The following is a 13,197-nucleotide window of genomic DNA, read 5'->3' as shown; positions in this document are numbered from 1 at the left end:
CTGTTAGTGATACTCTCAATTGAGTTTTTAATTTGGTTTATCGTTTCCTTCATTTCTAGAATTATTGTTTGATTTTTTTAATAATCTCTATCTCCTAATAAAGATGCTTAACTTCTTCTTTTATCTGTTTATGTAATTCATTTCAAAGTGTTCTTTCACTGTTTGGATTTGCTGTCTTGTATCCTCTTTAAGGTTCCATTCCATCTGTCTAAGGTATTCCTTGAGTTCTTTATATGACCATTTTTCTGATGACTCTAGATCCTCCTGAATATTTAGGCTGTCCTTCATTGTTTGTACTCCTTTTCTTCCTTGCTTTTTTATGCTGCTCATGTTACTTCTTGTTCTGTTTGACTGCTGAGTTACTGTTTACTCTTATAAATTTATTTGATGCTGTAGCGCTGGTTTCAATGAAGTTATCTCCTCTGCCCGTGACGTCAGTTCTCTGTCATGGTGGTATCCCATGCAAATGGTCTATTTTCCCATATTTAATATCAGTAGAATATGTTAAGTTGGTCAAAGACAGAATTGGATCATTGTGCTCATAACTGAGAAGTAAATATTGCTTCCCCAATCTCCAATAGTTCTTTGATTTTTTTTTTTCCATCCCCCACACCTGAGCTCTTGGTGAGTGGTTGGGGCAGACAGAGGGAGATATTCATGACATTAGGTAGTCATGACATTAAGAATCAGGATCTTGGACTGGGGCTGTGGCTCAGTAGTAGAATGCTTTCCTAGCATGCACAAGGCCTAGGGTTCAATCTCTAGCACCACAAAATAAATTAATAAAAGTTCTGCTAATTAAAAAAAAAAAAAAAACAACAAGTAGGTTCACTAAAAAGGTTAAAAAAAAGGAATCAGGATCTTAAAGGTAATTTGAGAGGTGAAGAACCTAAGGCCTAAGTGAGAAGTTATTTGCCTTTCAGCTGCCCCTTCATAGAACTTGACCTAGAACCCAGAGCTTCGATCTTGTGTGGGGATCATCTTTGAGAATCCTTGATCCTGTAGTGTTGTGTATGCCCCTCTGGGATATGACCAACACAGTAACTGTTAGCTATTTGTAGAGGGAAAAAAAAATGCTTCTGTTGAGATTGCAGCAGGTGGTCCCTGTGGCTCAGTGTGGGTGGTCTTATTTGAAGTCAATGTGGGTGGCTTTTCTAGAGATGCTTTTTAGAGGAAAGGAAAAAATCTTAAGGGGGAGTAGTTCCTAGGGTTTTACTTACAAACCTGTTTATTCTCTTTCTTAGCTAACAGATGAGCTTGCTCCTCCCAAACCACCTCTGCCTGAGGGTGAGGTCCCTCCACCCAGGCCCCCACCACCAGAGGAAAAGGATGAAGAGTTTCCTGAGCAGAAAGCCGGGGAGGTGATTAATCAGCCAATGATGATGGCTGCCAGGCAGCTCCATGATGAAGCTCGCAAATGGTCCAGCAAGGTAAGTAATGAAGCTTTTCTTGTCAAGAAAGGATGTCTTTTGAGAAAAGATGAAGAAATATGCACAAAGCCCAGGAAGAAGAGTCCAGATGGAGTCACTCTCTCCCTCTGCTTTGGTTCCTGTGTTGCCAAAAGCATGTTCCTGCCATTACCTGTGATTTAGTGAGATATTTCTGGTGCTTGATAGTTTCTCCTTCTTGCAGCTCAAATGAAATTTGGGATGCCTGTGGTTTGAGAAGAAGGTTCCTTTCTTCTTTGTCCATTAAAATGTCAGCTGCACTGACCCTGGATATTTAGGGTCTTTTAGAATTTGCTTATCTTTCTTTTAAAATGTTTTTAGATGTTCCATTGTTAATTGTTAGATCTTCAAATACCAAACTGTCTTTTGTGGGCTGTGCTACAACTAGATGAAATGTTTGCATTCACATTAGAAGCGGATAGATTGGTGTTAGAAGCCGTGTGCTTTTTCTTTTCTCAGAATCATTCTACCTCTCAACTCTAAACAGCTCCAGGCTCGTTCCAGCTCATTGTAAATGTTAATGTGGGGGATGAAAACTTGGATGCCGCAGCAGTTATGCCCCATGAATAACTTACCTATTTCCTCCTATATTATAATGAGTGGTAGCTTTTCTAGATAAGAGCAATGAAATATAGTTCTTAGTTCTAAACTGTTTCTAGTTTAATCCTAGATCTTTATTTTCACCATCTATTTACCTTTATTCTTTTCATATCCTTCTGTCTTTTAACTTTTACATTGAATGTAGTCCCCGGGACTGCCTACACCTGTAGTTGACCTTGGATTATTATTATTATTTTTTTTCAGGCTGGGAAATTAATCTTGGTTTTTGTTTTGTTTTGTTTTTGTGGTGCTGGGGATTGAACTCAGGGCTTTGTGCATGCTAGGCAAGCACTTTAGCATTGAGCTACACCTAGCCCTTAACCTTGGTTTTTAACTGTGTTTTTCAAAATGCTTATCTGTGCACTCAGGTTCTAAGAAGGAATGAAGACTTTGTAAGTGTTGGACTTGATCTGTGCAATTATTTATAATGATAGCTTTCCAACTGGGGCACGCATACCCTGTTGACCGTGTGGTAGATTCCCTTGTGTATAAAGAGAGTGAGGAATGTGACAGTGAGGGTTGATTTTACTCAAAGGAAATGGAAATTTCATTAAATTTAGATACATTGTACAGTGAAACAAAATATTAATAAATTATGAAGATAAAACATAAAAGGGGCAGACAGTACTGGCCTACATATTTTCCCCACTCTGCCATTTGTGGCCAGAAAACTTGAGGTCTGAGTATCTCCTGAGGTCTAAGCATTAGGGGTTTGCCAACTTTGAGTTATGTGAAGTCAGGAACAACTTGAACGGTGTGTGTGTTGGGGGAGGAATATGTATTTGTGTGTGTGTCAATCTGTTTGTCTTTTTATACTTTGTCACTCAACCCTAGCTGCAGTGAGCTAGCCTTTCTGCTCACTACAGAATGAGGATGAGTCTTGTTGAGACAGAGTTTAGGTGAAAGGATTTAGATGGTACCTGAACCCCTTTTTGGTCCTGAATCCTCCAACTTAATTTTCACCTTTTGGTGAGACAGATTTTATGTATAAGTTGATTGGTACTTTATGTATAAAGATTGATAGCAATCTCAAATATAATTCCATACAAACTCCTACTTCCTTTTGGTTACAGATGTTTGATGTATAGGACCTGTGGTCACTGTCCTTCATGTGAATGGTTTGACTTCATTGAAGCAATTCATTTTGTTTTCTTTTCCCCTCAGCCTGTTTTTCAGCATCTGATCCCCCTGTCTCTTCCCTTGATCTCTTACAGTACCCACCTCTGTTACTAAATTCATGTTCTTCCTCTCATGGTCCCTATTCTTTTCATAGGCACCCATTTTGGGCTCCTGTGAGGGTCTTCTGAGCTGAGCCTCATTCATTGGTCAAGTCCATGTGTTGTCCAATCTGTGAATTAGATAAGTCAAGTTTGGGATGAAAGAATCTATTTTGCAATAGGAGAGAGATTTAGGTTGTATTCAAGGAGAAGCTTTTGGGGTTGGTATTAGAAACAGATGTAATAATATATTGTGGAAGCTTTCTCTCTAAAGACTTTGGGGGGTGGGAGAGAGAGAGAGAGTGAGAGTGAGTGAGTGTGTGTGTGCCCGCACGCACGTGGTTTTCCCTGCAATCCAGATAGGGTATTTTCTTGAGGTTCCTATAGCTGGACCACTGAGGGGTACTTAATGAATCCTCTTCACCCATCATTGATTTCCTACCTCTTTCCTGGTTTGGTGTTTCTTACCTTTGACATATTGTTTTAAATTTTGGATCTTTTAGCTGCAGAGCTGTCCTGTCACTTCTTGTGTCCCTGAACAATGTTGTGACCATACAATCCAGAAAAGTGTTCATTTTCTTCTGTTCAAAGCAACTTGTGTGGCTGTATTTACTTTTCCCTTCTAATTCCTTTTAAAGGTAATAAACTACAATTGGGTTTTGCTCCTCAAAATTGTTCTGACATGAGAATTACATGTGTCAAGTTTAATTTTAGTAGTTAAGTGTATAAAAAATGTAACTTGCTTTCTTAATATAAATATCTCTGGAAACCCTTTGCTAGTAGAGCAAGACCCTTTCTTCCTTCACCACAGGGTGACTTGGGCTTAGTGCTGCTGGAGTTCCCCCTTCTGTGGACCCTGGTTCCTCTAGCTCCTGGAGTATGCCATTTTCTTTCACATCCTAGGCAAGCTTTGGTTACTAAACTAGCTGAAACTCAGTTTCCCAAGTCCTATTGCTCGTACTAACACTATCCCTGTTTCTCATCCTTCCCGCCATCGACAAAGCCGGGTATCCCAGCTGCTGAGGTGGGTATAGGAGTTGTAGCTGAGGCAGATGCGGTTGATGCTGTTGGGTTCTCTGTCCCCTCTGACATGGAAGACGATTACGAACCTGAGCTACTGTTAATGCCATCCAATCAGCCTGTCAACCAGCCCATTCTGGCCGCGGCTCAGTCCTTGCATCGGGAAGCTACCAAGTGGTCTAGTAAGGTACTGATTAGCACTCCCAGTTGGGGATTGCTCCAAATGCATCCGGCCATGTGCAGCCTTGACACATTGCATCACTCATGATCTGTGCGGGTCCTGTGAGTCTGAGCAGGGTGGATATCTGTTTGTCTGCACCTTGTTGTTAGGACTGGCTTCACAAGTTTGGTAGGTCTGCTAATGCCAGATTAATTGGATTGCACTTATGTTTGGGAGATGAAGAGAAATGGGGTCACTTTTTGAAAGGATTATTTTTCTTACCAACTTTGTGGCCCTTGCTCAACTTTAAATCTCTTGAGAAGCTGTGGATGCATCTCTCAATGACTTCTAGGTCAGGAACCATTCTCCACCATTAAGAGGTAGGTCCCCTGGCCTGACCATTGAGCTTTGACCCCTACCTCCTGCCCCCGACTGCTCACTGGTGGATGGTTCAGGCATATTGATCAGGGTGAGAAGCAGCTTTATATTGCAGGGTCTGTGGGGAGGACTACTTGCTCCCTTGCACTTTCCTGTGTGGCAGATGTTGGCCTTGATGGGAGCCCACAGGGAAGGGACGTCACTGACTGCTTGTTCAGGTTTCTCAGTGGGAGGAGGGATGGATAGCAACACAGGGGATTTAGTGAACCAAATGCCAAATCTAAAATAAACTGCTATTAATTAGAATGGGGTTTCTGTTTCCTTCTCCAGCATCCTCTTAGCTGAGGTTTTGGGACTGAACCAAAGCTAGTTTGGGGAAAAAAGGGGTTGGTACTGGTCACGTTATTTCCTTTGAAGGTGGCATGTTGCAAGAAGAAAGGTTTGAAGAGTGATGGATAACAACTAACCCTGGCTCTACACTATTTCCTAACCAAAGTCTTGAAATTTGGAATGATTCTAGGTCTATGCTGGAAGAGGTGGTCCAGAGGGCCTCATCTAATATACCTTCACCTCCTGGCTTCTTCCTGTACATGTTCTCTTCAACCTCAGTTTACTGCCTGAGACATCACACACCTACCAGCATAAACAATTAGCCATTTCATGGTGTCTGTGGAAGTCTCTCACAGAGCACCCTGTAGTGGCATGATTTGCATATGCCTCACTGCATTGTTTATAAATTGAAAAGCAAGAGGGGAGAAATGAGTGGGGCCTGGCCTTTTGAAAATAATGTAGTTGCTGTGATTTTAGGTTGTTTTATGGGCGTAAAATAAATTACTTGTATATATCTTTATTATGACCCATGAAGGTTTTAGTGAACCAAATGCCAAATCTAAAATAAACTGCTGTTAAATAGAATGAGGTTCTGATTCCTTCTCCAGCATCCTCTTAGCTGAAAATTCCATTAATTGGAGGCTTCACTTTAACTGAAGGGGCTGAAGAATTGATTCTTGATGTTTTTACATGTGAAAGATTAAAATGACGTTATATTTCAGGCTGACAGGACAAATGAGACACTTGAGGAAAGGCAAGAGCAGATTGGATCAGAAAATTATGCTCCCCTTTCACCAGCTGTGAATAGTTACTTTAGGTTTTACATTCTAGTGAAGTAGTGAGAATCTTGGCTGCTATTTGCAGCCAGGGTAAGGATGAAGAGGATGATTTCAGCATCTGGAAAGGCTCCTCTGTATTTTTCCTCTCTGGCCAGTTCTACTGCTTTTTCTCCTATTACAGAATGAAAATGCCTGTTTCACCAACTCCTTGGCCATGGCCCCATTTTATTGACACTATTAACCTGGAGATGCTTAAGTGCTTGTTCAGTGCTATGCCTGCAGTGCACATGTTGCCCTTTCCGACTTATATCCAGGTCTTCCTTTTTCAGTCAGGAGGTTCTCTGTCTCTGATCAAGTGCCCTGCCTCATCCTTCTCTGTTTCTTCAGTGCTATCCATATCATTCATGAACCATCCTTTTAATCTTCTTCTCATCCTTCCAGAGGGCTGCTAGAGCAGCAGGCTCTCTCCTCTCCTGTTTTTCTGCTCCTTCCTTAACTTGGCAGAGTGTGGGCAGAGCTCACACTGTATCTTTGCTTCTCTCTAGGGCAATGATATCATTGCAGCAGCCAAGCGCATGGCTCTGCTGATGGCTGAGATGTCTCGGCTGGTAAGAGGGGGAAGTGGTACCAAGCGGGCACTCATTCAGTGTGCCAAGGACATTGCCAAGGCCTCAGATGAAGTGACTCGGTTGGCCAAGGAAGTTGCCAAGCAGTGCACAGATAAGCGGATTAGAACCAACCTCTTACAGGTACCTGGGAAAAGAGGGTGTGTGTTTGGCAGGTTGGGTGGGGAGAGTTGGGAGGAATATGAGGACAATGAGGGAGAGAAGCAGCAGAGAGAAAACTGGGTGAGTAGGGGAAATGGAAGAAAGGGGAAATATTCATGTGAGTTTGGGAAAGACAGACTCAAGAAAGTTTATTTCTTAGTCAAAGGAAAGAATGTGACTGTGTTGGCTTCTGTATAAAGGGACTGGACTAACTCCAGGAAGAAAGAAAAGTGTTTTGTTGTAATTTGAGTGCCTTCTGCCTGCTAGCCACTGGAAGTAAAGAAGTGGAAGTCCTCCCCTTGAGGAACGTGTGGGCAAGACAAATATGGACACATACCAAATTAAACTTTCTCTTTAGGTATGTGAGCGAATCCCAACTATAAGCACCCAGCTTAAAATCCTGTCTACCGTAAAGGCCACCATGCTGGGCCGGACCAACATCAGTGACGAGGAATCTGAGCAGGTATGTATTTGCGGCTTTTGGTTTCTTGCTAGCAGCTTCTGTGCTATTCACTTTAATTCCGTTTTAAAGACATTTTAGCTCTGAATGAACTATTCAGCATGGGGGATGGAGTCTTATGACTCACTTTCTCAGGAGGAGAGTCTTTTGTTACAGAGCTGCATCAGAAATTTGGGACTGGGGGGTTGGGATTGTGGCTCAGTGGTACAGTGCTTGCCTGGCACGAGTGAGGCACCGAGTTCGATCCTCAGCACCACATACAAAGTAAATAAATCAAATAAAGGTATTGTGTCCATCTACAACTAAAAAATATATTAAAAAAAAAAAGAAATTTGGGATTGAAAGTAAAGCACTTGGGCAACTTGTGTTACTTTGCAGATGGGAAAATGAGGCATAGGGAGGTTAAACGGTTGAGGTAGCACCACGAATCAGTGCCAGTTAGGCTTCTACTCAGTTCTTTTCCCTCCTACAAAAGGCTTGGCTCTCTTAAGGCTTCTGCTGCCTGTCCACTCCCACGCGCTCTGTCTTTTTTGGCTGGAGAGAAGACTGTCTGCCTTCCGTTCTCCGGGTGATTTTACAGCCTTGGGGGAATGAATCATGCAGAGTGTGCAGGAGTATGAGGTGGTTAGGCCTGTTCTGAGACTCAAGTGACAGCTCAAGGTGGTGCTTCTTTTGCATTTTCTTTAGTCTTCTCACAGAGAAAGAATGATGGGGGGAGGGTTCTTCTTAACAGTTTGTCCTGTTTCTCTCCCTTGTGGAACTGTGGCCCAGATCTTTCAGAAAACTCTCATTTGCTGGGATTGGTGGTGGGTGCCTGTAATCCCAGAAGCTCAGGAGGCTGAGGCAGAAGGATAGCAAGATTTAAGACCAACCTCAGCAATTTATTAAGACCCTGTCTCAAAATAAAAAGGGCTGGGGGTATGGCTCTGATAGAGTGCCTTTGGATTTAATCCCCAGTACCTAAAACAAAACAATCCATCCTCATTTGAGCACCCCTTCCTCTTCTTATTTCCCCTCTGGAAGATCCTGCTGTGAGCCACATTCCCCATTTCTTCTTTTGATAAGGAATACATCTTTGTTGGACTGCCCAGACAGGGCTCATACATGGAGTATGAGGCAATATATATCAGGTGGTTTGGGAGTTAAGAAAATAAGAGACACCATGTTTCCAGGCATGGTGGCGCATGCCTGTAATCCCAGCAGTTTGGGAGGCTGAGGAAGGAGGATTATAAGTTTGGGGCCAGCCTCAGCAACTCAGCAAGGCCCACAGCAACTCAGTGAGACTCTGTGTCAAAATAAAAAATAAAAAGGGCTAGAGATGTAGCTCAGTGGTAGAGTATCCCTGGGTCTAATCCCCAGTACCCAAAGCAAAACAGAACAAAAAGACACAATCCTTCCTCTTGGAGAACTCACAAATAATTTAGGTCTCTAGGCCAGAAAACAGAGGGTAGGAGCACTGTAGAAGATACAAGAAGGCTACTTTTCTTCGTTTCATTATTGCTGCTTCCACTATCATATTGTAATCCAACAGCTCTCACCTAACCTTCTCTTCTCCCAAAACAAGGGAACTGGATCTTCACCCCTAACTCTCATGTATTCTAGGTAGCATTTGGGCATTGGGCTGTTTTCCTGTCATGTGATCTCTTCTGCCTAAAGGTGGGAAAAATTGGAGAAATAAGGAAAAGTTTTGAGAGATTCAGGTCTTATTCATTTAACCAACAAAAATTTGTCTTGGGAATATCTACTCTGTTCCATTAAACTGTCTAGTAGTCCAGGTGTGGTGGCATATGCCTGTAATCCCAGCTACTTGAGAGGCTGACAGGAGGACCATGAGTTCCAGGCCAGCCCAACAACTTAGTGAGACCCTGTTACAAGACAAAAAAATAAAAAGGGCCGGGGTTTTAGCTCAGTGGTAGAGCACTCCTGAATTCAATTCCCAGTTGAACCCACGCACCCCACCCCCCAAAAAAAAAATCCAGGGAAAAAAGGTAGAAAATGACAGTGTGGTAGAATGGAATAAATACACAACTATAAGTGAGAAGTCATGAGTTTTCATCCTGACTCTGTCAGGATGAAAGTTTGGATGGCAATCTCTAGACCTCTCTGTTCCTAAGTCCTTTTGTTGATAAGTGTAAAGATTTACTAATCAGAAATTCAAGCCCATAGTTATTTCTCCCAGAACTGTGATCCCTCTGAAGTTTCATGCATAAATTTAATACACATGAACATTTTTCTTGGGAGAACCCACAACCTCCATTTAAATAGTTAAGAATAACTCAGCTAAACAATCATTAAGGTTTCTGACTTTATGTGAGCAAAGTACCAACATTCCATTCCTATATCGTTGTGTTTGGAAGATAAACTTTGGATTTCCATAGATTGATCAGGTGGTTGGTTTATTCATTAATTCAATATTTATGAATGCCTCCTAATGTGCCAAGAACTGGAGAACAGCTGTGAACAAAAACTGACAAAAGGGGCTGGGGATGTAGCTCAGTGCTTGCTTAGCATGTGCAAGGCCTTGGGTTCAATCCTTGGTGCCACACACACACACACAGACACACACACACACACAACCAGGGCTGGGTGTGATGGCGCACACCTGTAATCCCAGTGACTTGGGAGACTGAGGCAGGAGAACTGCAAGTTCAGAGCCAGCTCCAGCAACTTAGTGGGGCCCTAAGCAACTCAGTGAGACCCTGCGTCTCTAAATAAAATATGAAAAAGGGCTGGGGATGTGGCTCAGTGGTTAAGCACCCCTGGGTTCAATCCCTGTTACAAAAGCAAAACAAAAAAACTCAACAATAACAAACAAAAAACATGACAAAAATCTGTCCTCCATTATGGAACTTAAATTTTGTATGGACAAACAACCTATCTCAGATCACAATAATCTAGATAAAACTTAAAATGTTTCAACGAGTGATGATGGATTCTATGGAAAAAAATGAAAGAACTGGAGGTGAGGACTATTGGAAGTTGGGAGGTGGTTTGTGATGCAAAATAATGGGAGAAAGGAAGGCCTCACCGTGGTGACAGTTGAACTAAAAGATCTGAAGGACATGGGAGGGGAAACCAATGTTTACCTAGGGGAAGATTATTCCAGGTAGAGGGGATAAATATCAAGAGTCTGCAGGGGGAGGAATGCATTTGAAGATCAAGAGGTACAGACTATACGCCATCTGAAGGCACAGTACAAGATCATGATGGTCTAGTTTGGGGTCCTTTTTGGTTAATACAGCTAATCCATCAGTGATGAAAGTGAGTACAGGGAATGGTTGCAGTCCATTCTTGGCTTAACCCTATTTTGGAGACAGGATTGCATCAGGGACTACTGTAATGGAGAGTTCTTCTTTCTTGACAGGCCACAGAGATGCTAGTTCACAATGCCCAGAACCTCATGCAGTCAGTGAAGGAGACTGTAAGAGAAGCAGAAGCTGCTTCAATCAAAATTCGAACAGATGCTGGATTTACACTGCGCTGGGTCAGAAAGACTCCCTGGTACCAGTAGGTACCCAGCCAAACCTGGCTGGTACGGAAACCCCTACTGAAAAGAAGAATAATCCGAGTTCCAGAAGCCATCTGGAATTGCTGGGGGTTGAAAGCCACATCCCAGCCTGACATATGAGAAAGGAATGGGGTCTCTTCACATTATGAAACATTTATACTCTTTGTCATGGACACTTTGAAATGTGTCTCCATATAAATTCTGTATTCTCAAACACAGTTAAACTCATGTATACTCTGTCTCAATAGGTGGACTGGGTTTCTAGTCCATGGACTTCACATAAGCTCAGAATTTAAGAGTGAAAACACTAGCCAGACACCCTAGGGGACATTTCCCTCTTGTTTCCTTTTCACCAGCCGGTCAGTTAAGAAAATCTCTCTGCTTCCAAAAAATTGTTTGGGCTTTCCATGTTGCTGCTGACCCCGCCTGCCCTGGGTTGTGCTACCTGGGTCCTTTTCAGAAGTGAGCTTTGCTGCTGCAGGAAAAGGTAGCCTTTGGGAGCCCCAACATATAGGCCTGGATTCATTTCCTGCCTCTCCCCAATTTAATTCAAGTTTCCACACAGTAGCAAACTTCACTGTCAGGAGGAAATCACAGAATCATGATTCTGTCTTTACTATGCCCCTGAGCAATGTCTGTGCTAGGGAAACTTCTTGTCCCATGGCAGTCCTCAGCCTGCCAAGGTAACCATCCCATGAATACACTGTGTGCCCTGGTGCTCTTTGTCACTAGAGGGGCAGAGTAGCCAGGGTGTGGCCCTGCCCATCCTCCCAGGGGGGTCATGCCCAGGCGTTCCATGCTTTGTCACTGCCTGCAAAGGTCTGTGCTGAGGACTTATCATTCATTCTTAGCTCTTTATTGTTCTTTTTTAAGCTGAAATGCTGCATTTAATTTTTAACCAAATCATGTTCTGGCTTTTGTAGTCTTCCCCTAAACCCTTCCTAAATAAGATTTTTAAATATAGGTAGGTGTTTTTTCTTTTCTTTTTTGGGAAATTGGAGTCTCACTATGTTGCCAAGCCTGGTCTCAAATTCCTGGGTTCAAGGGATACTACTGTCTTGACCTCCTGAATAGATGGGACTAAAGGCATATGTCACTATACTTTGGTTTGTATGTAATTTCGAAAGATCCTTTTTATCCTTTTGAAATTCTGTTCATAAGAATTAGTACTAGACCTCTGAGATTGTCTAATGAAAAGGCAATCCTATTAAAGGACACTTCTATCTAAGGGAGAGTGGTATTTGCAGACTAGAATTTGAATGCTTCTGGGACTAAATCAATGGTAAATACTCCTGGAATTCCTACTTCCCTTCAACCAACTAAACCAAGCCCCTTTATACTCTCCTAAATATAATTGACAATGAGCATAATATTTAATCATCACCATAGTAAATTTCCTATTACGCAAAGTTAAAAGGCAATTCCCCCCCCCCCCACTTATCACTTCTGCCTAAGCATTCTCCAGCACGTGAACCATTTCTTTCCAAACCCAAAATGAAAAAAGTAAAGGAGTGAGACCCTTTGTCTAAATATGTTTTCCTTTCACCCCCAATGTGTGTTAGATCCCATCATCAAATGTATAGCACTTGTCTTAAGGTGGTCCTGCACACTCAGGCTACCTCTATTTCCTTTTAACTGATAAAATATTATTTTAAGGCCCTCAGCATATTTGTATAATTGCTTACCTGATATAAATGCAATATTAATGCCTTTAAAGTATGAATCTATGCCAAAGATCACCTTTTGTTTTACTGAAGATTACTTAGAAGAAATAAGAAAAATCTTTGTTCTTCAAGTTCTTCCGGTGTTGAGACACTGGTTTTACACTTTATGCCAGATGTGCTTTTCTCTAACAACAGTGCTCAAGACACAGTGAAGCAAACAAAACAAAACAAATCCCTGAATGGTAGAGGTGTCACCACTTTAAAAAAAAAATACATTTGTAAGCTAGGATTTGTTATATGCAAATATTTTCTGCTTCCTCTTTTTTCTGTTTAAAACAATAAAATGCATTTGTATAAATAATGCTCTAAAGTTGGATGTTATTTTAGTAAGAACTTTTAGGTCAAGTTTTTGCTTTATTTTTGAAGAATAGCCAATTAAACTAATCCTTAAGACCTGGAAACCAAAGAGGTAGAACTCGACAATAGTATTTTAACTTAAGGATCTGTGTGATAAAGGACAACTTTGGGGATTATATACTAGAAGTAGCAGTGACAAAGGTTAACAGAAGGCAGAAAGCAGCCAGATGATACAGATCACCCACTGGTTGAAGAAGTCTTTCATCTTAGAAGATTCTATTTAATAGGAATGACCATCTTAAAAAGCCGAAGTTATTAAATGTGCAGGAGAACCACAAATCCATTTTTTTATATTCTAAAATTCAGCATAGGAAGGTTCTCAAGGACCTACCAGGGCTCTGGGGCAGAACTAGCTTTTGGAGACATATTCCTCTTCTTAAGCCCCGACTAGAACAGTACTAGGAGATTTTTAAAAAAAATTTTTAATTGTAGATGGACACAACATCTTT

At 41.8% G+C, this 13,197-nt stretch overlaps 1 protein-coding gene across 2 annotated transcripts in view; it reads left to right on the top strand.

Moving 5' to 3' along the window:
- Nucleotides 1–12,692, top strand: part of Vcl (vinculin) — a 122,071-nt gene extending 109,379 nt beyond the window's left edge. Inside the window, exons 18-22 of one of the 2 annotated variants that reach the window (XM_027931161.2) lie at nt 1,245–1,430; nt 4,269–4,472; nt 6,478–6,681; nt 7,058–7,162; nt 10,524–12,692. In XM_027931161.2, coding sequence (XP_027786962.1) covers nt 1,245–1,430; nt 4,269–4,472; nt 6,478–6,681; nt 7,058–7,162; nt 10,524–10,670 — 846 coding nt within the window. In that variant the 3' untranslated portion in view covers nt 10,671–12,692. The remainder of the gene's footprint in view (nt 1–1,244; nt 1,431–4,268; nt 4,473–6,477; nt 6,682–7,057; nt 7,163–10,523) is intronic. The other variant, XM_027931159.2, reaches the window with a different exon arrangement.
- The last annotated feature ends 505 nt before the right edge of the window (nt 12,693–13,197 follow it).

The sequence above is a fragment of the Marmota flaviventris genome, chromosome 4 (genome assembly GCF_047511675.1).
Source record: "Marmota flaviventris isolate mMarFla1 chromosome 4, mMarFla1.hap1, whole genome shotgun sequence".
Taxonomy (NCBI): Eukaryota; Metazoa; Chordata; class Mammalia; order Rodentia; family Sciuridae; genus Marmota; species Marmota flaviventris.
The sequence above is the reverse complement of the archived record's forward strand: the minus strand, read 5'-3'. Positions and strand labels throughout refer to the sequence as shown.